At 40.0% G+C, this 24,692-nt stretch overlaps 4 protein-coding genes across 4 annotated transcripts; 2 read left to right on the top strand and 2 right to left on the bottom strand.

The window, feature by feature from the left end:
* Positions 1-149: 149 nt before the first annotated feature.
* Positions 150-1,991, bottom strand: xrcc3 (X-ray repair complementing defective repair in Chinese hamster cells 3). Its single transcript, XM_034129243.1, has one exon. It carries the CDS (start codon positions 1,625-1,627, stop codon positions 605-607), a length of 1,023 nt encoding a protein of 340 aa, XP_033985134.1. The 5' UTR covers positions 1,628-1,991; the 3' UTR covers positions 150-604.
* Positions 1,992-2,370: 379 nt separating this feature from the next.
* toporsa (topoisomerase I binding, arginine/serine-rich a) lies at positions 2,371-6,149 on the top strand. The gene is made up of 2 exons (XM_034130417.1): positions 2,371-2,509; positions 3,319-6,149. The coding sequence occupies exon 2, from the start codon at positions 3,322-3,324 to the stop codon at positions 5,680-5,682; it is 2,361 nt and encodes a 786-aa protein (XP_033986308.1). The 5' UTR covers positions 2,371-2,509; positions 3,319-3,321; the 3' UTR covers positions 5,683-6,149.
* A 1,189-nt stretch (positions 6,150-7,338) lies between these two features.
* On the top strand, positions 7,339-20,062 carry mtap (methylthioadenosine phosphorylase). The gene is made up of 8 exons (XM_034130171.1): positions 7,339-7,473; positions 8,592-8,678; positions 8,996-9,054; positions 9,207-9,374; positions 14,072-14,174; positions 15,641-15,880; positions 18,139-18,261; positions 19,112-20,062. Exons 1-8 carry the CDS (start codon positions 7,450-7,452, stop codon positions 19,148-19,150), a joined length of 843 nt encoding a protein of 280 aa, XP_033986062.1. The 5' UTR covers positions 7,339-7,449; the 3' UTR covers positions 19,151-20,062.
* Positions 20,063-20,662: 600 nt separating this feature from the next.
* On the bottom strand, positions 20,663-24,350 carry cdkn2a/b (cyclin-dependent kinase inhibitor 2A/B (p15, inhibits CDK4)). Its single transcript, XM_034130172.1, has 2 exons — positions 24,001-24,350; positions 20,663-21,942 (listed from the first exon to the last, which is right to left on the bottom strand). Exons 1-2 carry the CDS (start codon positions 24,121-24,123, stop codon positions 21,679-21,681), a joined length of 387 nt encoding a protein of 128 aa, XP_033986063.1. The 5' UTR covers positions 24,124-24,350; the 3' UTR covers positions 20,663-21,678.
* Positions 24,351-24,692: the final 342 nt, after the last annotated feature.

Below are 24,692 nucleotides of genomic sequence, written 5' to 3'. Positions count from 1 at the left end.
TGTAGGGAAATATGTTTCTTCTGGTCTGAAATGACTCCAATAGTGTTTTATACTGCCATTAGCTAAATTGAGAACCATCAGAAATAATATGTATACATATAAAGACTGTACTGTATGTATAGTATGTGGTATCATGTAGAAATCAAATATTCAAAACTTTAGAAACGTTTAATTACATAAAAGAATATATCATATGGAATCAATTATATACAAAAGCAAAATAAAAAACATGGTTTAAAAAAAATGTTGTCAAAGAGAACACCTAACCAATGTCTGCACAGATGGTATTGGATTACTGAGTAATAGTTGCTCTTTCTTAATCTCTTGGAGATTTCTTAGAACATTATGTAATTTATAGACTCCCACAGCCTCAAACATTTAACTTTCACTACACCATCTGGGTCTCTTTAGTAATATTCTCATAGCATAGCTACTCAAGGTCTCTGTAAACCTGCTTTTCTGTAGTTCGACTACAAGCGTGCAGCAAAGAGGTGAGTAATATGTAACATAAAAACAAGGCTGTTACACTTGTGTTTTTTTGTACAGGTGTGTGTGTGTACAGGTGTATCGGGGGAATCTTGTATTTATATTTTTATGAATAATTTCATGCGGTTTCTGTGAGGCCCCGGACCCCCTCCCTCCACACGCCGGCCCCCCGGCCCCCGCGGGCCAGGTGAGGAGCGAACACCACCTGCAGCCTGCGCGGGGCGCTGCTCTGGTCGCCACGGGAGACCGTTCCCTGGAGACGCCACATCATCAGCCGGACCATCACCTGATTAGCCCAGGCCAATCCGAGGGCGGGGGCCACGGTGGGGGTCCCCGTGCTGGACGATGGGACCAAACTGTCCGAACTGCTGAAAACATCCGTCACCTGGTTGATGCAGAGTACAGGGGTGCTATACTCCCGGCTCAGGTGGTGCAGAGCGGCGGAGAAGGTGAGCAGCTGTCTGTTCCTCTCCAGCCAATCAGAAGCCAGGAAGTCCGACCTGAACAGCGCAGCGACCGAGTCCACCACCACGAGACGCACCAGTCCGCGAGCCAGCAGCAGGGGCACGCGGCGGGACACACACTCCTGCAGAGAGGCCAGGTCTGCGGCGTGCTCGATGTAGACCCGGTCGCTGAAGTTCAGGCTGCTGATGAGCGAGGGAGGGACGTCGCTGCGCAGACAGGACTGACCCCGGATCAGCTGCTGCAGCCGCCGGACCGGGAAAGAGTCCTCGGTGCTGATAAACACGGCTCCTGCGTCCAGACCTCCGTACTGTGTGGGGTACTGCACAGACAGACAGACCTGCAGAGCCAGCTGAGTCTTCCCCGCGCCGCTCTCTCCGGACAGCTCGGTGACCCCCTCCGCGGGTAGCCCCCCCCTCAGCAGCTCGTCCAGGATGGGGCAGCCCACGCTGAGTCTGAGGCTGGACTGGAACCCGCGGCTCAGGAGCGCAGGGAGGGGCGCGTGGCGGCGGCAGGCTGTGGCAGCGGCGGTGAGCAGCTGCTGGGTGTCGGAGCGGGACAGACCGGAGAGCCGCTGCAGGTCCGGGGCAGAAACACACAGCACCGCCCGGACAGAGAGAGCACATCTCCGCACCGCAGAGATGATCCTCGGGTGGAGCTCCAGCTGGTCCCAGTCCATGATGAGGACATCCCGGGCCTCCACTCTCAAATAAATACCTGTGTGTTTGTATGTGTATGTTGGTTCGTTTGTGTGTGTGTTTTGCTTCGGTCCGGGACAATTTTACACAAACCTGATTCAAAAACCCCGGGTCTTCTTCTTCTTTTTACGATGTAATGGCGGGTGGCAACCAGCGTTAACGGTGCATTACCGCCACCTACTGTTTTGGAGGGGGACCAGCATCCCATCAAATACAATAAATTAAATTAACTCTGTTTGTCTTTCATAATATAATAGTCTCTCTGATCAAATGTCTAATGTATCTTGGAGATTCGGTTGCTTCCTGATTTCTGTCTTTAACGTGTTCTCTTTCTTGACTGTATTTACCACAGTAAAGTACCCGTCTCATCCGGGGCCTTTGGCTCTTATTTTGTTAACTGTTGGCCGGATGTGGGCTTTATGTGGTTAATGTTTTTAGTTCTCTAAATGCAAATATGGTACTTAAGTTAAGTGAATTATAACGTTCTAAAACAATATGTACATTTCAAGTTATCAACCAACAGGAATGTATTTTTCTGTTATATTCTCCAAATTAATATAATTTCTGGTGAAATGTGAGAAAATATTTAAATACAATAGCAAAAGAGTTATGTCGATCATTGTAAGTAGTTCTGTAGTAGAACAAAGTTACATGATTATTTGTGTCGCTTTTATTTTGAAGGGCGGAAGTGGCTTATTTTATTGAATTTTAAAAAGTACTGTAAGCTATGGTGTTATGAAGCCCGGCTGCTGGTCTGGTTAAGAGTTGCTCCCTTATGACAGTTATGAAGAAATGAGTCGATCACTACGAGACTGTGAAGGATAATCAGTCGTCAACCACATACGTGTCCGAGGAAGCCAAAAGTAAATATTGAACAACTTTTTTCGAAGCTCATAACTAGCCGTTCAGATCTTAGCCTATCAAGCTAATGCTACTTAGCTATAAAGTCCTAGCTAACTCAGCTAGCTTGCTAATCATCAGTTCTTAGGCTATATCTCGCAGTCTCGTTGAGTGGCAGCACCAATATATCCCTGACAGAATAGTTTATTTAAAGATCAGGGTTGTGGAGACAATACTGACTCTTAAATCCGACGTGTTTCTAACTGTAACATTACTCACTTGTGTGAGCGGGCACGGTGCTAGCCTAACCTGCTAGGCTAACTAGGCTAAGTGAAAACCAAAACAAGTACAACAACGAGTGCTTATTTAATTTTGGGTTTATTACGACATGTTCTTCTTAGTGAAAAGTCAATTAAGATGAGCCTCAGACGAGTATTCTTGTAATGTGTAAAGCACGAATAGATCCGATATAAAAATAGGACTTCGACATTAGTTACATATCACGGACTGTCACACAGTAAGCATTTTACACTATCCATGGAGTGAAGCACAAGCACCCATGTGCGTCATTCATTTCTGCTTTATCGTCTCATTACAGGACAGGTGTATATCTGAGATAACTAGCTCAACTCTTGTGTTCTTTTTAGGGTATATCATCTTTAACTTAATAAGGAACGTTAAATAGGATTTACTGGGTAATGTGTCTTATTTAAGACTTAACGGCAGCACCTTATTAGAACAGTATAGGGTACTCTATGGCTGTCTTACCATTATTGTTCAGTAACTGAGAATTCTGCATTTGATAATAATGTACCTTTTTTTATCATGTCAGATCATGTCGGCAATCAAGATTGCCCTGCAGCAGAGCCAGAAGAAGAGCAGAAGGAAAATCTCTGAAGCAATGTCTGCAGATGTGTCTCCGGACTCCAAGTGTCCCATTTGTTTGGACATATTTAACAACATTTCTTACCTGGATATCTGCCTTCACAAATTCTGTTTCCGCTGCATCCATGAGTGGTCCAAAAACAAAGCCGAGTGCCCTTTATGCAAACAGTCTTTTAATTCAATTTATCACAGTATAAAATCAGAGCAAGATTTTAAGAAGTATGACCTTCAACCGGTAGAGAGTGGCTCATTTGGGTCTTTTGGGGGAGTGCGGTTTAGATACCGCACCACTCTTACAGGAGTCCATCGGCAGATGCGGGGAAGAACCTCTCCACCTCCAGACAACGGTGTAATGTTTGAAGCTTCAGCTAACCCTCCCCAACAGGAGCAGGAGCGTTACATCCGGCGGATGATGAAGAGGTTGGCAGCGAAGAGGAGAGCCGCAACTGAAGGCAGGGCAGTGAACACTGTCCGAGAGCTGGAAATGGTAAACTTCAGGAGGGAATTGTACCGACAGGGAGTGAGGGTTCGTAATGTTCACGATGGTGGTCGCTCCAGAGAAACCTCAGCTGAATTCTTCAGAAGAAATCCTGCGTGCCTGCATAGACTGATCCCCTGGCTGAAAAGAGAACTTGTTGTGCTGTATGGGGCCCACGGCTCTTTGGTCAACATAGTGCAACACATCATCATGTCGCGCATTACACGTTATGACATGGAGGATGGAGCTATTCTGGAAGAGCTCAGGCCGTTCCTCCAGGCGCGCACAGAGCACTTTATCCATGAGTTCATGAGCTTTGCAAAGTCCCCCTTTAATATGGAGGCCTATGACCAGCATGCTGCCTACGACTGCCCAGCCTCTTCCTCAAATGAAGACGGCAGCTCCAATTCATCTGTAATAGCTATCTCAGAGGATGAGGAAGACTTGACGGAGTTTGACCCCCCAGGAGACTCCACGTCTACTCTGAGGCACTCCATGTGGGATGATGAGACGCCGGGGCCGTCTTATTCTACGACAGCAGAGCAGAGCAGGCCGGAGTGTCTCTCGGTCCTCGACTCAGACTCAGACAGCAGTTTAGAGGAGGACACACGTGGGTTAGGGGCGTCCCCACATCAAATGAGTCCTCACAGCCAAACAGCGGCGACTCAGGGTGAGGTTACCATTGAGGAGTGTATATTTGATATCAGTGATGACTGTATCATTGTTAATGTTGTCAAGCCAACAGCAGAAAGGACTCCTGAGCTGGTCCAGCTCTCCTCTGACTCTGATGAGTCTGCTGATGAAGATGTTAAAGCAGTGCCTCTTCTACCTCAACACATCCGCTTCTCCAGCCTCAGTCCTATACCTTCACAGAGCAGTGATCCAAGCAGGGCTGGACAGTTAGAAAATGTTGAAACGGACCACTATCATCAGTTGGTTTCAAAAGAAAGATGTGGCTCTTCGACATCTAGCAAATACAAGACATCCAGCAAGTCAGACAGAAAAGACACTGATAGAAGATATGACAGCAGATCCAGGGAGAGTCGCGTGTCAAAGGACATCGAGCACAGGAGAAAGAGGCGCTCAAGAAGTGCAGAGCGCACACACTTTACCAGGAGCAGATCTAGAGAAAAGGGTTATTCTCCCAGTGGCAGAGACGACTCAAAATCTGATAGAAATTATAAAAAGACAGACATTGATCACCGCTATAAATCATCTCATAATCTGCATCACACAGAGAAGCGGTCTTACTCAAATCGGCACTCTTGCTCCAGGAGCCCTAGCAGGGACTCGCGGAGACGTGAAAGGAGGCATTCTCCTTCCAGGACTTATTCCAGCAGTAGCTCCCCTTCAACAAAAAAGAAGTCGCACAACAACAAGCCAGGTGGAAAGAGGAAATACAAAACAAGACATTTGGAAGACGCAGCAAGCAAAACCGAACTTTCCAACTCGATTGGAGAAGGTGACACCCCCTCGTTGCCAAGGAAAGAAAAGAAAAAGAGCAAAGAGAAGAGTCGTAAAAATTCCAAAGACGGGTCGACAGGAAAGACAAGCAGGAGCCTCAGTGTGGAGCTCGTCAACGAGGATAACTCTCAGGAGCGAAGCAAGCGTCACCATAAGAAAAAGAAGAAACACAAGAAGAAAAGTAAAAGGCACAGGAGCAGTGAACGCACAGGGAAGCACTCGCCCGCTGTCATCACCATTGACAGTGACAGTGACAGCGATACGGTTGCCAATGATAATATCCCCCAGGACAGCAGCACTAAGGACAACCCCATCGACAATACCACAGATGACCCAGTTGACCCCGCCTCTCCGGACTCTGTTGAGTAGTTATATGGAAAGAGTGTTATACATCAAAACTAAATATTTCAAAGGTCACGAAACCTTGAAGGATACGGTGAAAACATGTACCCCTTTAAATTACATTGCAAGTGTTTTCTTCTTCGTTGGACACTGGCTTTCATGAATGACTAAAACAATGTTATTTTCACATGCAAAGTGCCACTATGTACAAGGCAGAATGGAGTTTTATTTGGAGTTGCCAACCTTTTTTAAGTGTCAATCCTTATTGGGAACTTAATTTTCTTTAACAGATGTATTTAAATTTCTAAGGTGCTCTCAGGGAAAGTCATCGGTTACAGTGATTTTTTTTCTTCACAAGTCTGCTATATTCATGAGAGAAAACTATTTCAACCTGTTGAAAATAGAGCAGTTCTTATTATCTGCATATGGTGTTCGAATTGTAGGCTCTTTTGCATTGAACTTTTATTTAAAATAAATTGTAATGAGCAAATGTGTTTGCTGTTGGTTTTCTGTTTTTATGATTTTAATGTTATTTACCTACCACAACATAAACATCCTAAGTGCTTGGGTGGTTGTCCTCTTCAATGTAAAGTGGTGGGATGCAAAACTTTTGATTTGTTGGTCTAATAACATTTTAAAATGATGCTAATTTAATACAATCAATCAATCAATCAATGTTTATTTATATAGCCCAATATCACAAATGTTACATTTATCTCAGTAGACTTCACAGTTCGTACAGAATATCAGTATGACAATACGACACCCTCTGTCCTTAGACCCTCACATCGTACAAGGAAAAACTTCCAGAGAAACCCCACAGTTTAAAGGGAAAAATGGGAGAAACCTCAGGGAGAGCAACAGAGGAGGGATCCCTCTCCCAGGACGAACATATGTGCAATAGATGCCGTGTGTAAATTGAAAAGATAATACATTTACAACATAGGTAGACCAAATGTTTGGAAATGCATGTGTCTATAATAAGAAGATGAATCCATGAGGATGTCAACAATCCTGTGGGAGCCATCAGGTAAGTAGTATGAGGAGAGTCAGGCAGGACCACAGTGATAGGTTCAGCCACGACTCGAAATCCAGGACTCAGGATGCAGGACTCAGGATCCAGGACTCAGGACCACAGCAAAAACACATTTTATATTTAATTTAGACTGGGAAACAAGGCTATATTTGTACAATACATTCAATTTGTGTCTAAACCCCGAAGAAGTTAAATGAGACGGTGAGTTTTGTGTACCTTTTTTTAATGTCATTTCTTCACATAAAAGCACTTCGTGTGTGTATGTCTATCAAGCTATTACAAATCACATGTAGTGTTCTTCAGACTGAATGTTAATAGGAATGTAGTACATGTTTAAGCCTAAGGATAAATATATATGTAAACTGAGAGGAAAACTGTTTTGAAAGATAAATAAAAAATTGATAAAGGGTAAAGTGAAAACATAAGCTAATGTTTACATATTCACTGATGGGTGGTTTTGAGTTTTATAGTCAAATGAAAGGAAACATACAGCTTGCTTAAGGCTAAGTGTACATCTGAATAAATGGCAAGCAAGTCAGAATTGAAATATTTCTAAATAAATTTCCCCAAGCAAAAGAAAAAGGCTATTCATCTCATCTGAAATGTCGGTTTATCGCCATTCTCTTATTTTGAAGGTCAACAGGAAGCGAACTGTCCCGTTGGTCTCTGACGGATGTAGCGGTTTGTATTCTGTAACAGTCTTCATCCTCCCAATTTCTTCATATATATTTACTTTAGCAGGCAAGAACATTGTCGTCATGGCTTCTACAGTGTCCATAAAGGTAAAAACCGTATATTTAAGGTCGGGTTTTAGGTGTCGCTAACATAACTATGTATGTTATGAACACACTGGCACAGGGAAATCAATGAATAAATGTAGCTAACGTCAGCTAAACGTGGCTTCATGATGTGCTGCCGCTACAAATGTGGGAATGCGGAAGAACGTTATAACGTTACCGAGATGTTAGCATCGTACTCCCATTGTAGTTGTAATATGCAATCCATAAACTAAACGGAAATGGCTAAATGACACAAGCTAACATACGTGCTAACGTTGAACCATCTCAGGTGTATTTGTGTGGCACGTGGTCAGGAGGAGTGCACCCTGACAGCTGCATTAAACAAATACATCTATGCACAAAACAACAAGGCTTTCACACATTTCACAAAAAACTGATAGAAACACGTGCATACAAAAGTGTGTACCACATATACCACTATATTGTGTTTATATGTTGCATTGCCTCTTGGACTTTATTTTGTTATACTAAAGGACCAGTGTGTTAATGGCAGAATATAATATAATGTGACATTTCTAGTATGTATAACAATTGTTGTGTTTTTATTAGCTACATTGAGACTGAGACGGTTTCCAGTTGACTGCTTGAATAAATCACACAATGGTCACATTGGTATTTCCTTTTTCTCCGAAAGCCCTATAGTTTATTTTCGTTCTACCTATCTGTATTCATTTCTGTCCTTTTGGTGCTGCAGCAACTTTTACACTTTCTCCACTGGGGATCAGTAAAGGTGTATCTTAATATTTTACTCAAGTACTTTACTTTAATGCAAATAAGAGATACTTGAGTAATTGTTCATGCTTTATGTATACAAACAGAGAGCCTACTCCCTTAGGTAAACTAAACCACATCTTATCATCCTGGATTTCAGTTTTTCACTTTGTATTGAGACTTATTTGAATTTGTGCTTACATTGTTTTCAAAACCTTATTTTTATATATATTTGTTGTGTTTAGCTCTTGCTGCAATTCTCTACACTGTACATAAAACAAACTTTGAAAAGTTATATTTATTGTGTTCTATATTGGCACACAAAAGGAAGTGTTTGGCTAATAATTACAATGTAGTTGTTTATTGACGACTTTCTTATTTTTGTTAAGATTGGGATAATTGGTGGTTCGGGCCTTGATGATCCTGATATCCTGGAGGGAAGGACTGAGCGATACGTTGACACACCTTACGGGAAGGTGAGTTGTGTTTTGTGGTCCAACGTTTTTCCATCATGTAGACTACTTGCATATGTTTGTAAATTATTTATTACAGTAGTGTTTTCATAGCTGATTCAACACAATACATTTAATTAAATATACAATAAAAGTCACGTCAAAGAACAAAAAATAATACATATATAAAGAAAAATGAAACAGGAAGCAGTTAGATTCAATTTGACAACAATATAATTAGTTAAGCCAGTATAAAAAAATGAAGAAAATCGTAGTATAAATGACAAATATCTCCTTAAAATCTATTTGATTAATTGGATTGTTCTTCTTTCCTTGAACAGCCCTCTGATGCTTTAATACTGGGGAGGATAAAGAATGTGGAGTGTGTGCTCCTTGCAAGGTGAGAAAGGATGTTTTACTCTACTTTAAAAAGTGAATTATGAAATGCTCTCTATAAGCTCCATCTAGTGGATATCCCTTTTTACTGCAGATATTCACCCAAATTGGATAAACAATGAATATCTTAAATGCTACTTTCCCCTCATTTTTTAGGCATGGTAGACAACACACCATAATGCCGTCCAATGTGAACTACCAGGCCAACATCTGGGCTCTGAGAGAGGAGGGCTGCACTCATCTGCTCGCCACCACGGCCTGCGGATCGCTCCGGGAAGAGATCCAGCCCGGAGACATCGTCCTCATCGATCAGTTCATCGACAGGTGATTGGGGTTTGAACACAACAACATGTTAGTGTTCAGATATTTATTTATTCTTTCCACATACTCTCAGGAAGAATTAAAAACTGTATTATGTCAGAGCATTTAAATTGTATTTTTCGTATTTTGTGTTAGTAATGTTAAAGATATGTTTAGCTATGTTATTTATTTTTTACTGATGTTAATCAGACAGAACATGAAATATGTTCCTGATTAGAATCGTTGGAAAGCCATTCATCATAGAGTCGTGAAATCCTTATATGAAGCAGTACAAAGTGATAACTAGAGTTGAAGAGGAAGAAGAATTGGAGGATGAAACCCTCTTTATTTTGTCACACATGTACATGCACGTAGTACAGCACACACAGCGAAATTGGACCTCTGCATTTAACCCATCCTAGTACTCGGAGCAGTGGGCAGCACCGATTGGGACGTGAACATGTGACCCTTCGGTTCAAAGAACAAGTCCCTACAGACTGAGCCACTGTTGCACAATTCATCTACATTTGACCAAAACTGCAAAATTGACTATTGCAATAAAATACATACTTTTATCATTTTTAACTGATCCTCACACCATGATCATTTTAATATATTTGTCAATGATAATTAGAACAATGATGTAAAAAATATCAATATCAATGTGAATTGTATTGTAATTGCAATATCAGTCAAAACAATCGCATCTCGTTATTTTCCCCAAATCGTGCAGCCCCAGTGAGAACATGAAGTTGTTGCAAGACCTCAATTTAACCCATAAGGACCCACCGTGACACAGGTGCCACATGCACTTTAAATGTTCTGGAAAGTTCCTTACACAGCTTTAGCCTTGTTTTTATCTCATGAAGTCCCTAAGTGACACACACTGAACACCAAAAAAAACAAGTAGAAAACAGATAACTATTTTTACTTGGTGTGTGAAGAATACCAGGGCTGCGTTCAAAATCACATACGCTCTCTCAAAGGTTGTTTTGGTTGTTCTTTTTCCCTCCACCCTTGTCCTTACTTTAACTCGGGGCTCCTCATAGTGCGGCCTGGAAGTATAAAACTTGAATAAATATACCTACACTTAAATGTCATTCTGTAATGACTACAGGTGGTGTATTGCACAACAAATCCTCCCACACATCTCGCGACAGGATTGTCCAGATAGCTGAGTAACAAACAGGGAAGGACTTGACTTAGGTTTTCATCTTTCTCAAACTAATATTTGTTCACTTTTATGTTCAGTGAGAAAGATTATTACCTTTGCCTGATGTTTTGTTGGATTTCTAAGTGTCTTAATTTGATCAGGGCTTCAGTGAGAATAAAAAAATGCTGTCACTGTTTTGTTCTCTGGAAACATTTGACACCAATACATGTTACAGAGATATTTTTGTCGTCACGGCTACTTCCTGTCTGTGTCATGTTTCATTTTGTGTATCACTTTCTCTGAAAACTTCACCCTTCAGCTCTCATTCATTCAATTCACTGAGCTTGTAGCCACTACCACGTTATAGTGGATAATACTGTATGAGATCTTCTTCACATGATTACACACTTTCCTTCACTTATTTTCAAGTTGACTTTTGGGAATTACTGTAATTATAGTTTGCTTTGACAGTGCTGTTATTGTTAAACAGGTTGACTAATGCCTCTTTATTTAAACTGTATTAACTCCCTCTATTTATATTTTCGAAGACTTGAGTTGCAACAAAATTAACATGCTTTAATATTTCAGTTTTTTGGTCACTAAAACCCCTCGCTCATTCTTCCTGCGAATGTCTTTCTTTTTCATTGACATGGGAAAGCATACTATCTCCACAGGGTCTGACCTCCAGGCATTTACATCTATACTTAATGTGTAGTATTACCCTGTGGGAGTCTCTGTTAGCTGACTTAAGAAATCCCATGAAATAACTCAATATGTGCGGTGAGAGGTGCTGTGTCAGTGGGAAGACTTCTGTTACCAATGAGTCGCCACACAGCTGGCTGAATGGAGACAGGTTGAACTGCCTTCCCACAGTGTTGTCAGTGTGTTCCCTCGCGTACGACCGCCTGTGGCTTTGCGTCTATTAGTGAATAGCTCCTCTGCCAACATTAAGCACAGATCATTTATCAGGAATGAGGAAGTTGTGTTTGTTGGGACTTGTTCAGACTTGTCCTGCAGCATGTGACGGCAAGTTTGTAAAGGCCTTTCTTGTATCAACTTGTCTCCAGTGCTTATTTGTTTTCTGTGTCTACTGCTAGCCATACCCTCTTTTAGTGCTGCTAGCTCTATGCCAAACATCACTGTCTCACATTGACCTTAAATGCTTTTGCAAGTTTGACCCTTGACTTAATTTATCTTGTTTTGATTTGACATCAAACACATTTTCATGTCACCATCTAATTTGGAGAATTTAGCGAATGTATGCGAGTTGTAACAATAAACTAAAACACATAACTTAGAAGTAGCTTGTCAACAAAAACACATTTAATTCAACATGAGTGCAAGGATACACTCCAATGATGTTACTGTGTTGCAGTGTGTATATGGGATGCTTAGTAATCCATTGTATATCCTTTTTGCATTTTAAGAATACTTTAAATATTTCATAATTAAAGGCTGTGGGAGCCATTCCGTGCAACAATGATCCTGAAATGACATTGCTAATGAAATGCCAGGATAACTTAATTTCTGTAGCATCAACAGGCATTGTGTTCGGCTGAGTGTGTTCGGCTGAGTTTGTCCCACACACTACTGCTATTGATGATCACCACGGTGCAGCTGGCTATTTAACTAATGACTTCCAATGCCAGAGTCATGAGCAACAGATTGGGTTGGGCATCAACTCAAAAGATTTCCATCGATGGGCACGTTCATATTTTGGATGTCTGAAATAATTGTGGTGTGACAATCCCTGTGGAAATAGAGGAATATCCAGTTATACTATGACTTGGCACCACCTAGAATTGTTTTCAATGTATTCAGAACTATGGCTGCAAAATGACTCGATCATTTATCAGGAACGCAAAACTCACTCCTTAAAACTCACCTTTTTATTAAAGCCTAATGAGGACACTACTCTGTTTTTAGTATTGTGGCTATTGTAGAAACGCTGTATGATGTTACAGGCTGGGGATTGTCACCAAACAAGTACAAATCTCATCCCGAATGAAGTATTGCCGTCTACATATTTTATAAAAAATATCCTTGTTTGGTACAAATACTTTTATAAAAAATCATGATGATGTAAATAATCTCTCAAAAATGATCATTGCCTTTCCGTTTCTTTTTAGTCATATCAGAATTGCTTTATTATTATATTGTTCTAAATCGTACATTCCATTTCAGAACAAAACAAAGCTGAGCGTGTACAGGGACACAACCCCAGATGTTCTCATGTCGCTGAGCAGAGTGACTCAGGCTCTAGAAAGAGCTGCAGGCTTGGCACTGTGCCAGGAGGATACTCGCTGAATCAGCAGAGCCGTGGTGGCCGTTGTTGGCGTTGTAAAAGAGGCCGGGGCGGCGGCTGCTGATGTGTTGATACTCCTGAATAGCTGTGAAGGGACTGTTCATCAAATATTGAATAGTCTAATGCGGGACATAATTCATCCTAACTTGAAGTTTACCGCCAGAACGCTCTGCTTTTTCAAACACACACATTCAGGATTCAGGATGTTTATCATTATTCCGGTTATACAAGTCCTGTGGCAAGCTTTCCTTAGGAGGATCGTCAAAGACAAACATGAATTAACATATAGAACAAAGACACAATAACATGATAAAGTATGAGAAGCAATACAATGCTGTTTAGATTATGATTGTGAAACAAATAACTTAGCTGCTTGGTTCTTGATGTCATTAGTGTTCATGTTGACACTGTTTCCTTAATCAGGGTGTCCGCGGGGTCTTAAAAAGTATTAAAAGTTGATCAATCAATTTTGCGAAAATTAAGGCTATTAAAAAGTATTAAACGGCATTTTCCAAGGTATTACATTTTGTAGCTTCTTTTCAATAAGTATATAAATTGTCCAAAGAGGTTGTATTCTACAGTCTGCCTGAATGTAATCATTGCGTAGGTGTGTAGTGTGATTCTGTGTAGTTTATTTATGGCATCCCGTTGGATTTGACGTAATCTAAACAGGACATCTCACGCTCACTGCTTGATAGCGCGCGAAGGCCCGTTTACGCCGGTTGTTAAACAACATCGTTATGGAGAAATGCAAGTCTGCGTCCAAATGGTTGGAAGATAAGGAGGAAGGACAATCAATACTGTATATAGGAAATGTGGGCTAAAGTGTGTCGCCAATGTAACCGGTTAAAACTCAAAGTGGCGATGAGGTCTTAAAATGTATGGAAAGGGTCTTAAAAAAGGTCTTAAAAGGTATTAAATTTGACTTCAGGTTTCCTGCATATACCCTGTTAATTAATAATTAAAAGATTTGCTTTTTGATTTTAATGTTTTCTATTGTCTGTTTTTGTTGTTGTTAAACTTTCTACTTTACATTTTTTAATTTAAAAAGTGAATTGCTAACCTGACAGAAAACAGTTATAATCTGAAAAAGTGTCATATTCTATTATTTACTTTTACATTAGAATACATTTTCATAATTACAAAACAAATCAAATATTTACATAGATTTGGTTATTTTTTAACAAAACCTAACAAAGGCATCTGGAACTTCCGTGTGTTGCCAGGATACTAACTGTCAGTACTTCCTGCTCTTGTTTCCAGGACGACCAAGAGAGCTCAGACTCTGTATGACGGGCAGCCGAGCAGCCCTCCAGGAGTTAGTCACATCCCCATGGCCGAGCCTTTCTGCACCCGAACCAGAGAGGTGAGCTCTTCAATACCTGCACATTTATCCCGTTTCACACATGTTACTTCCTCAACTATTGTAAGATTTTTCTCCATTATTATTTTAACATGAAATCTGATATTTAACTTTCTAATACATTTTTAACTTCAAATTTAATATTTACAATTGTTTTCTCCTTACATCAATATAGCATCATATCATGTCAAAAATAATGGATCGTGGATCTCATTATTTGACCTTAAGGGCTATACTGTATATGAGGCCCTAAAGTACCTGCTCCATTATCTGTATCCAATGCACACAGTGATGCCACCAAATGACAATTTGAAAACAGTACTTTCTATTTCAATGAAATAGAAAGTATTATTATTAATATATACACACATTCTTTTTAGAAATATCCAACCTTCAAATTGCTATTTTAAATCAACATTGCTCTGCACACTTGCTAAAGAACATTTGTGTGGAAATCTCAGTTCATTTGTATGGCCAAAGGTATGCGGGTAAATCTCACCCTAAACTATTTAATTATGACCGATCATAACTCCGCTTTATGCACACACATACATTAAGCATGGTTTAGGAAACGAGCTCCTTGTTACAAGACGGGTCGGGTGGTTTGGCACCGCTGCAGCGGAGGAGTCCGGGCGGTGCTGCAGCGGAGGAGCAGAGACGCGTTCACTAAGCCGAAAAACTATATCCAGTCACAGAGATCTGCTATTTTAAAGTAAAGTCAACACATATCGAGCCTAAATAAAGTCTATATTAAGAACGAGAAACGTTTTAACATGTATATAGTTTTTTGTAAACAAATGTGTGAGGGTGATGACATCAGAGCATCGTCCTATGTGCGGGGGCTGAGCCCCGGACAGCCCCGGCACAATTTAACCCCTGCTCATATCCTAATTTCCGGATGCACAATTTTAACTTTGATTAGAGGTCAAGATTCAGGTCATTCTGACTGACTCATTCATTGTTTCGTTTTGTTTGACTTTTTAAGGCATAGCAAACTCTGTTCTGTCACTTTTGATTCTACCAACCTGCGTTTTCTGCAGGTTTTTTGCAAAATAATTTTTAAAAAGACAAAGACATGAAATGTTGTTGAAACGTAGTCACAAAAGCAGCACAGCCTCGTATTTCCTAATACTTATCTGCTTATCTCGGTAGACTAAAACATCACATGGAAAAACAGATACAACACAACACAGCATAGTTGTATTGTTTGTATTCTTCTAACACTTCAGGTTGTAGAATGAGATGAACAGCTATTCACACCACCTCAACAGTTCCCACATTAGATACATCTGGTGTTCTTTATGGCTCCAATGCGCAGAGATCTTCAGCACATGTCTTGTGAATTCTCCGAGCCGAAGCTCCAAATAAACCATCAGTGTTTGCCATCAAAGTTCCAGCTCTCCCTGTGTCTCTCTGAGTCTCCATTGCTTCAGAAGCTTCCATCACAACTACCTCTCTGTTTCCTGCAGGTTCTGGTGGAGGTGGCCCGGAGCCTGGGGGTCAAATGCCACGTTGGAGGGACCATGCTGAGCATCGAGGGGCCGCGCTTCTCCTCGCGGGCCGAGAGCCTGATGTTTCGCCAGTGGGGCGCCGACGTCATCAACATGACCACGGTGCCCGAGGTCGTCCTGGCCAAGGAGGCGGGCTTGTGCTATGCCAGCATCGCCATGGCAACAGACTACGACTGTTGGAAGGAGCATGAGGAGGCGGTGAGTTAGGAGGGCAGACGTGTTTTATTACTTTAATGGGTGTGTGTTCTTGTTTACGCCTTGTTTGAGTCGGCATTAGCAGAGTGTGACACAAGCTTAGTTAGTTTATACTTTTTGGAAACTCCTTTGTGTTCGTTGCAACTCCTAGACAATTACAACCACGACAAAAACACATGAAAATTAATAATAATAAATTAACAGAGTTGTATGCATTTGCAAAAACATTCTCCTTATACTAGGATGGGTTTAAATGAGTCTACATTTGACTGTGTGCTGTACTGTGTATGTGTTTGTCGATAAAAAGAGGATGTAATCGTATACTTCTATTCAAGTAAAGGTATCTGTGTGTATTCTAGTCATACAGATGCCAAACGGTTAATTAAAATAATTTTTGGTGAACTTTATCCATTGCTCCCATGTTAACTGTGAGCTAGAAAAGTGATTGTTATAGTCATTTCTCTCACAGAAACATGTGGAAATGATGACAAAGGGACATTCATATCTATAAAGAAAGATTATACCAAACCAAAACTCTTTTCAGTCTTCTTACTATGAACCGCTTTGGTTGCTCTCGCAGGCCTGATTATTCCATCCGTTAAGCCTTGGTGATTTGTTACTGAATATGAATCACTGGTGCTTTAATGAAATACAATCACTCGCTTGTTTTTTCCCTTACTTCCTGCGACTGGAAGATTTTCTCAGTTGTGCATGTGACAAAAAGGTCCTTATTTACTGTAAACGCAGTGATCCATGTCTTCTTGTAGCAGGAAACGCAGCGTTCGGGTGCATTAGCTCCTCTTCAGGTTTCGCTGCAGAGCACTGAGGTATATGAATAGTCAAATATTGTTTGGATACAATCATTGTCCAACAAAATGGAAAATGTTATTGATTATTAAAATGAAAGTCAACATTACCTCCCCATGATATTTGAAACGGAAATTGTAAACATTGGGTGCTGTTTGAAGAGGGTTCAATTGTAGGTAGGAAGACTAAAAGTTAGTAAATCACTAATATGTTACATCATAAAGAAAAACATTTGACTCTCAGACCAGGTGGTGGGTAATTGTATTGGTTTGATGGAATCTCGACACCATCTGTGCTCTGTAGGCCGACTGCAGTATATGTGGCTTCTTTTGGCTCCTGATTGACCCCCCCCCCCCCTCTGTCAGACTCTGATAGAGCGGCTGATATGCGTGTGGGCGGTTTTGGGTTTATTTGACACAGATCCAGCCAAACTCACAACTCCACTTCCGAGTTCCTGCAGCTGACCTCATCCCCCTCCGGTTGCCGAACGCTCGCCACACATCCTTCCGCCCCCCCCCATCCCTCCCTCTTCGCTCCTTCCTAGCCTCCTACCACCTCCTGACTCCCCCCCCCCCGGCCTCAGTCTGCTTGCCTTCCAGCCTCCGGTGGAAGCCCTGCCAGAGGAGGTTGAGTCACTCTGAGTCATCAGCTGCACTGTCTTCCTCTTGCAAATACCACAAAATCATGAGCCTAGTCTGTGATATAAACACAAAGGGGGGGGTTAATCGAGGTCGCAGGAGAAAACACCAGCAGGAAACGGAAGTGATGTTGTAAATTAATGTACTGTACACTGTATTGATGAGTAATGCTGATCGTATCACTTCTTTTCATGCAGACCTTTCTGTATTTCAGCGTTTGAGGCCTCAGTTTCCTTACGTCATTACAGAAGATAAAAAATAGCAGACTTATTGCAACATTTTCAAATGCATTTCCCTCTTTTTGTCACAATGTTAGTCAGGTGAACAATGTGATGATTGCCAGTGTCTTAGAAATGTCAGGTGAAATGGCTCAACAATCAATTACAAAATGAAACCCATGTAATACTTCATTGGAGTAAAGGGCACAGCTGGCTGCCAGAAAAACAATATACTGATCTTCTCCATTGTCCTGCCGTAATTTAAAGCATTACGGCAGTGCCATAAAGTTGTTCATAATCGGGTTTACATCTAAAATGTCATTATTTGCCGATTCCCAACATTATTAATAATAAAATTGGATATTTTGAAATGATAACAACATGTAATTGTATCAGTGTCTTTGTTCCATCATGCATTGCTGCCATACATGTCTATTAATATTTTATTTACAATGCGATGGTTCCATTTACCGTCAAAATTGCTAATGTCAAAGTACATTTTAATCTGGAAGTATAAAGTGATTGACATTTAAAGGAAGTGACTTTGCATGTCTGTCAGTGATTCTTATCGCCGGATGTTTTTCCTCCCTTGTCACAGGTCTGTGTCGACAACGTCCTGAAGACGATGAAGGAGAACGCCAACAAGGCCAGCAGCATCCTGCTCACTGCCATACCTCAGATCAGTCAGATGGACTGGGCTCACACTATTAAGACTTTGAAAGTAAGTTGTCAACTTTATGATTCATTCCCATTTTGTATGTCTTTAGAGAGGTTGTGAAATAGGGTCTGTTGACATTTGACCAGACTATCTCCAAATGTCATCTCATTTATACTGCCTATCACACAGCCACGTTTTTCACTGTGTTTCGAAAGAGCAGAATCTCTGAAAACAGTAGACAGTCATGAAGGTGATCATTATCAAGAGGTCGTAGGGCCATAAGTGTGCGATGACTCAGACACTGCCATTGTGCTGTGTTGCAGCTTTTCATAGGGTTTAACACAATGAAATCCATCTGGTTTGACTTCATATTGAAATCTGTGTTTAAAAACATTGAGCATAAAAGGTTAATACACCCGACTATATTACAGTCTTAACTCAAACTATGCGGTAATCAAAATAATAAATGTGTGATTACCGGTGCACATTTTTAAAACGGATCATTTAAAGAGACCCTATTATGCTTTAGGGGTTTTCCCTTTCCTGTAGTGTTACGTAGGTTTTTATGCTTTTACATGGTCTGCAAAGGCTAAAATCCAAAAGTTCCTTCCCTCGCTTTTATTGGCTAGCGTTCCAACACATTGTTAGTGATCTTTTGTTATTTGCATTATTCACACTCGACACTTCTAAAAAGCTCCCTAATGATAAAAGATTTGATTTTTAATTGGCGGTAAAGATAATAGAAACATCTGTTTTAATGAAGCTTTAAAAAAATCGAATTGTCTGCTGTTTTTCCTTTTTGTTGTTACCTCAGACTAACCTGAATCTCACAGGATTTAAATGTAATGATTGTTACTGTTTATCTGTGAGATGTATATGGGGAAACAAGGCTGTTTTGCTCTTTCTCTTACAGACAATGGCACAGTCTTCAGTGATGTTACCCAAACACTGAGCGTGCAGGAAACAGTGTAGTAGAAAAAGGATCCCGGACCCCACCCACCCCTCCACCGACCACAGACTCAACTCTGCCTGCCGTTTGTCATCAGTGAATCACAAGAAAGTGCCTCACATAATTATTGCATGTGCTCTGTCTTCAGCTAGAGTTTTATTGTTTTTCCTTGAATCAAAATACACTCATGAATCTCCAGTAAAACCCCCCCACCTCATACTCAATCACAGGCCACCCTTTTTCTCCGGAACAAGCATCAGCATCAGTGTCGTCACTCTGCGGTCAGTCCTACATCATGTTAAGGTACGAGAAACATTTAAAACAATCTCAAAAGATCAACAAAGATTTTAAGTCTTCTAAAGATTATTCTAGATATACAATCTTTGTGGATTTATATTTTTGGTGGTCCGTGAACATACACAAATATTAACAAAATTATATATTTGCATGTAAATCGTTGGTGTCTTTATTGCTATTGTTTTAATGCGTTGCAACTTTAGCACTTTGTTGCCTTGGTTACAACTCATTTTAAAGTCTACTTTGAACCTATTGTAGTCCAGTCCAATATTTCAAAACCCTGAATACACTTTGAGCAAAACTTTGTCTTGTTACTAATGCTAGGAATATATATTTTTTTAGGGGCACATTTTAATTTGTTAATATTTTGTTTGTTTACTTTAATTTGTGTTTGCTCTAAATGAAGCTTGTGAATCAAAAACCTGCAGCATCCAATATAAATATAGACAAAACATTTATAGATAAGATCTGCACTGTACATGCAAACTGTTTTCCAGTTATCATAAATAAACTGGGTTTAAAAACTCTCTTCATTTTTTACACTGAGTGACTTTGACCTATACTGTAGGAATAAGCATCTAATGAAATTGGCAATTTTTGTTAAAGTTTACAAATGTTTCCGTGTCCTATTTTTTCTTCTCTAATCTGCATTGGCTGCTCCTAAATGTCATCACACGGCACAGTATCTAAAGATAGTTACTAACTTTTGTTTTACTTTGTACAAAATAAATGCATTATTCAGCACCAAACCGGTCAATAAAAACTACAGAGAAGTGAACTATTCACTTAGAGCATCTTACCATTTGCATTTAAGTTTAACAGGTTTTTTAAATCACATGTTCAAACTATATGAATTGGAATACAGGGTGAAATACTTTTAGTCTTGGCTAAAAAAGTTCAATATGAATGGGAAAATTTAAAATACGATGTAATTGTGCATTAATATCCTCCTGAAGAGAGAGTTCAGATTGGAATTTCCGGTCCCTTACAGCCTCCTGTTTGACATAATGAACAACATTTATTGTAAAGATACAAGCTGATTGCCCTGGATGTTAAAGTTAATATCTATAGGTTGAATGAACTTTATTTACTGCCTGACATTATTCCTGTTGGGTTTCGGTATTAGTCACGTTTGTGTATTTTTAATGTTTACCCCTCCTTTTCCTGTTCCTTGTTCTTTCTGCAAGTATGAAATGCATTAGACCGTAACGGCGATCCATTGGGTGGGCAACTATATTTTATTAGGAAATCATTGTAGACGTTATTACAGAAGTCCAAGGTGCTTTAAGTTGACTATCTTCTGGTAATCATCACGTCTGAATTAAAAAAATCGCCTTAAACTTTCCATTAAAGATACATTAATGAACTCCCATCTGTGATGTTTTTAGCAAGTTAAACTGTGAGATCACCTGAGGACAAACAATCATGAGCCTAATATTTACCAAGCAGTGTCAGGAAAAGCCTTCGCTATGATCCCTCTGACAATATTCCTAAAACTATGTTAAGAAGAATAAAATCTAAGGAAAGTCAGCTAGCTAATGTGGAACTTTCAAACAATTTGAAACTGAATAATAAAAATATAATAATCGCTTTTTTGTGGTTATTTATTATTTTGTACCTTTTGTTGTTGTTGTAATCCATCCTTTAGACAAGAGACATTACCATATTAGTGCTGCTTCTAATCTGCACCATTAACACACTTAAAATTACATTTTATTAAAGTGCATACAATGCGAGGTCTGCATATCATTTGTAAAAACAGGAAGTGACACTCCGAGTCTGCAGAACAAACATAATAGTGCTTTAGTTACACTAATGTTGGGTGTGCAAAACATTTTGAATGGCTTTGGTTAAATAGTCGACATATATTCAAATGATCTCATATCGTTTTAGACGAAAATCAACACTAATCTTAATTTAAAAATACAATGTCATGAACGAATATTATAGGAAGACTGTTCACCTTATACAGTTATATATTCGGAATATTTCTATTATACAACGCAGAATAAATCTGAACCAATTTGTGTAGCTATTATTAGATATTATGGCCAATAACCATATTTTACTGATTTGTCATGACAGCCCCATATTGACAAAGATTTCGTTAAAAATACAATACCTACAAAACATCCGATAAATAAATACAAAAAAAACGTTTTACAGCAAAACATCCTATATGTTTCAGACAGAAGGCCCTCCAGGCCCCGGTATCCCTTCATTAACGTCCAGCGTCACTCGGTGTCCGGTAGAGACTGTAGATAACCCTCCACCTCCGTGTGTCCGTGCTGCCGGGCCAGGTCGACGGGTCGGTTGTCTTTATTGTCCCGGGCCTGCGGGTCAGCCCGGTTCTTCACCAGCAGCCGCACCGTGTCCACAAACCCGGTCCGGGCCGCGTCGTGCAGCGGTGAGCTCCCGGTGCTCCGGTCCCTCACCGCCGGGTCCGCTCCGTGCCGCAGCAGCAGCTGAGCCACCGAGGAGCTGCCCATCATCATCACCTTCAGAAGAATATACGAGTTAGATTCTAGTTTGGATTGATTACAGCCATTTTTTTTTTTTAAATACATTGTTTATATCACTAGATAGAGCAATCTTCTTATTCCACATTTCAAGATTCAAGGCTTTTATTGTCATTTGTACATACATAGCTACAGTAGTTATGACAATGAAATGCTTAGGTCACAGGCTCCTCCAACAGTGCAACACAATAAAACAAATAGTGCAAGTAAATAAAATATAATATAATAGAAATAGTGCAGAATGGTCTATACAAGTAATTGGAATATATATATATATATATATATATATATATATATATATATATATATATATATATATATATATATAGGCTATGTTGCAAACAGATGAATGTTATGGATGTTCTTTCAGAAGTTCAGGTGTTAAACAGTCTTATGGCCTGTGGGATGAAACTGTTTCATTTATTCTAATGTTAAGTATGTAACCGTCCCGTGCTGCATTTGATTGCCTCAAGGCCTTATGATATCCTCCACAGTATTTGAATAATGACTGATTATTATTCAAATATCCTTTCCCTTTCATTGGGTTTTGAGTAGTTTAGTCAAATTTGTAAAACCTATGCGGTCAAAGAGAGACACATTTTGGAATACATTTCCAGTGTCTATACTTTGTATATTCACCGTAGGTATTCATGTGAACCAGTAGTCTGAGACATTGTGGTGTTACAACATTTTTGGTGATAATTCATGTTTTTTGTGTTCATAAGAGAAGTTAAAACACACCGGTCAAATCTGACAGGGAACTCCAAGGTAAGGGGAAGAAACGAACACGACAGGAGGGTAGCCAATACACTTCATTTTTTTTAACCAATTATTTATATCATTAGGGCATTCAATATTTTTTCCCCCCCACATATATACATTTTACAGATACAGTAATACAGTATTTATTCTAAAAGATAAATAAATATTTTTTGTATGTTATGCTTTTTATTCCTGCATTTTACTTCCACTTGTGTCTTTTATGCTTCAATTTTGGAGGAACCCAGGTTAGGATTTGCATTGCCACGCTTTTGTGCATATAGGCAATCATTACACCATACCCAATTAAAACGACCTCGCCTTAAGAGCTCGAAATGAATGTATAAACAGATAGTTTAACAGCCCAATACAACAAAATGCAAAATAAAATCTGCTGATTTGAGACGCTGCCTTTTAGTTTTTATCCTAAAAACAATTTCCTTTTTCTTTAATGTTTACAATTAATGATATCCTATGGATCTCAAGTTACAACACGAATGCACTTAGTCTGAATGTTAAGAGCTTTATAGACTTAAGGCTAGAAAAACAATACTACTATTATGCTAGTTTTCAATGTCAGGTGTTATGATGTTAATACTGCTCATGTGTTGTGGTAACATGCTTCAGAGATTAAAAACTGGGCCCTAAATCCCACATGAGGCTTACTGTTTTAGGAGTTTGGGAGGGAGTTATGAAGAACTAGTTCATTTAGAACTATATTATATATGTATATATATATATATATATATATATATATATATATATTATGTATATATATAGCCTATATTATACCCAATTCTGGTAGATTTTAACCCAGCTGTTTTTAGAGTGTAAAGGCACTTTTAAGAAGGGAATTTGTTATTCTTTAAACTGAACCGTAAAGATCCAGACAAAGCTAATCGTAAACTACGCACTGCAATAAAAACAACAGATTACGAAATTCAAAATTGTAAATCGTGCAACCATTAAAAGGCTCCACACTAACTTCTAGTTTCGTTTCATTTAGCTTGATTAAAAATACAAGCTTGATAGTTGATAGCCTATGCGTATTTCCTCAATAAATAACAAGTTTCATCATTAAGACTCTCGCATTAACTGCGCGTCACTTTTAGGTGCGTTGCTTTGTCAAATATGCCATTAACAAACAACGTAAAATAGCCTTGTTAAAGAAGTTGGTGCTATAAATACATCACCGAGGTCAACTCAATGAATGAATATTTGCGAATAAGTGCGAATATTGTCTTGTATCGGGGGATGCCGCGGCTCCGGTGCACTGACCTGCAGAGCGGTGTGTCCCAAGCTGTTCACCCCGTTAACCTGCGCTCCTGCCCGCAGCAGATCCTCCACAGTTGCCGTGTTCCCGGTCGCTGCGGCTTTCGTCAGCTCATCCTCCAGAGTCATTGTCCTGAAACCTGCAGCGACACCGTCCGTGGATCTGTCACTTGGTGGTTCTGACAAATACCGGCTCCAAAACACACAGGTATAATGCACTGGTCGGGTGAATAGGACTTGATGTGTGGAGGTCCCCCGGATTATGTCCACCCCGCAGGTTGTCTCGGTGTGTGTCGGTGTGTGTGTGTGTGTCGTGCATCGCCTGTCCAGAGATCCAGCCGGTGTTTGCCTCGACTTGCCTGCTGCAGCTGAATGGGTGACGTCACTTTCTGTTGCAAAGGCTGCCTGTAGGGGGCGCTGTAAGCTATTTAAAAACATTCAAACATCTAGGAGCAAAATACCAAGTCTGGAAATCCAATCGTCCAGAGGTCCAGACACAAGTGTGACGCATTCTGCAAAACCAAATTGTCTGCAGTGGTGGGATTTAACTAAAAAGGTAAACATTTACTCAAGCATTCTGTAATTAAGTAACATTTTGCAGAACTTGAACTTATAGGTATAGGGCTCTTCCATTGTATGCTACTTTATACTTACTCCACTACATGTAAAAGGATAATAGTTTACTTTACACTTCATTT

The sequence above is a fragment of the Trematomus bernacchii genome, unplaced genomic scaffold, assembly GCF_902827165.1.
Source record: "Trematomus bernacchii unplaced genomic scaffold, fTreBer1.1, whole genome shotgun sequence".
Classification (NCBI taxonomy): domain Eukaryota; kingdom Metazoa; phylum Chordata; class Actinopteri; order Perciformes; family Nototheniidae; genus Trematomus; species Trematomus bernacchii.
This window is presented reverse-complemented; position numbering and strand designations above follow the sequence as displayed.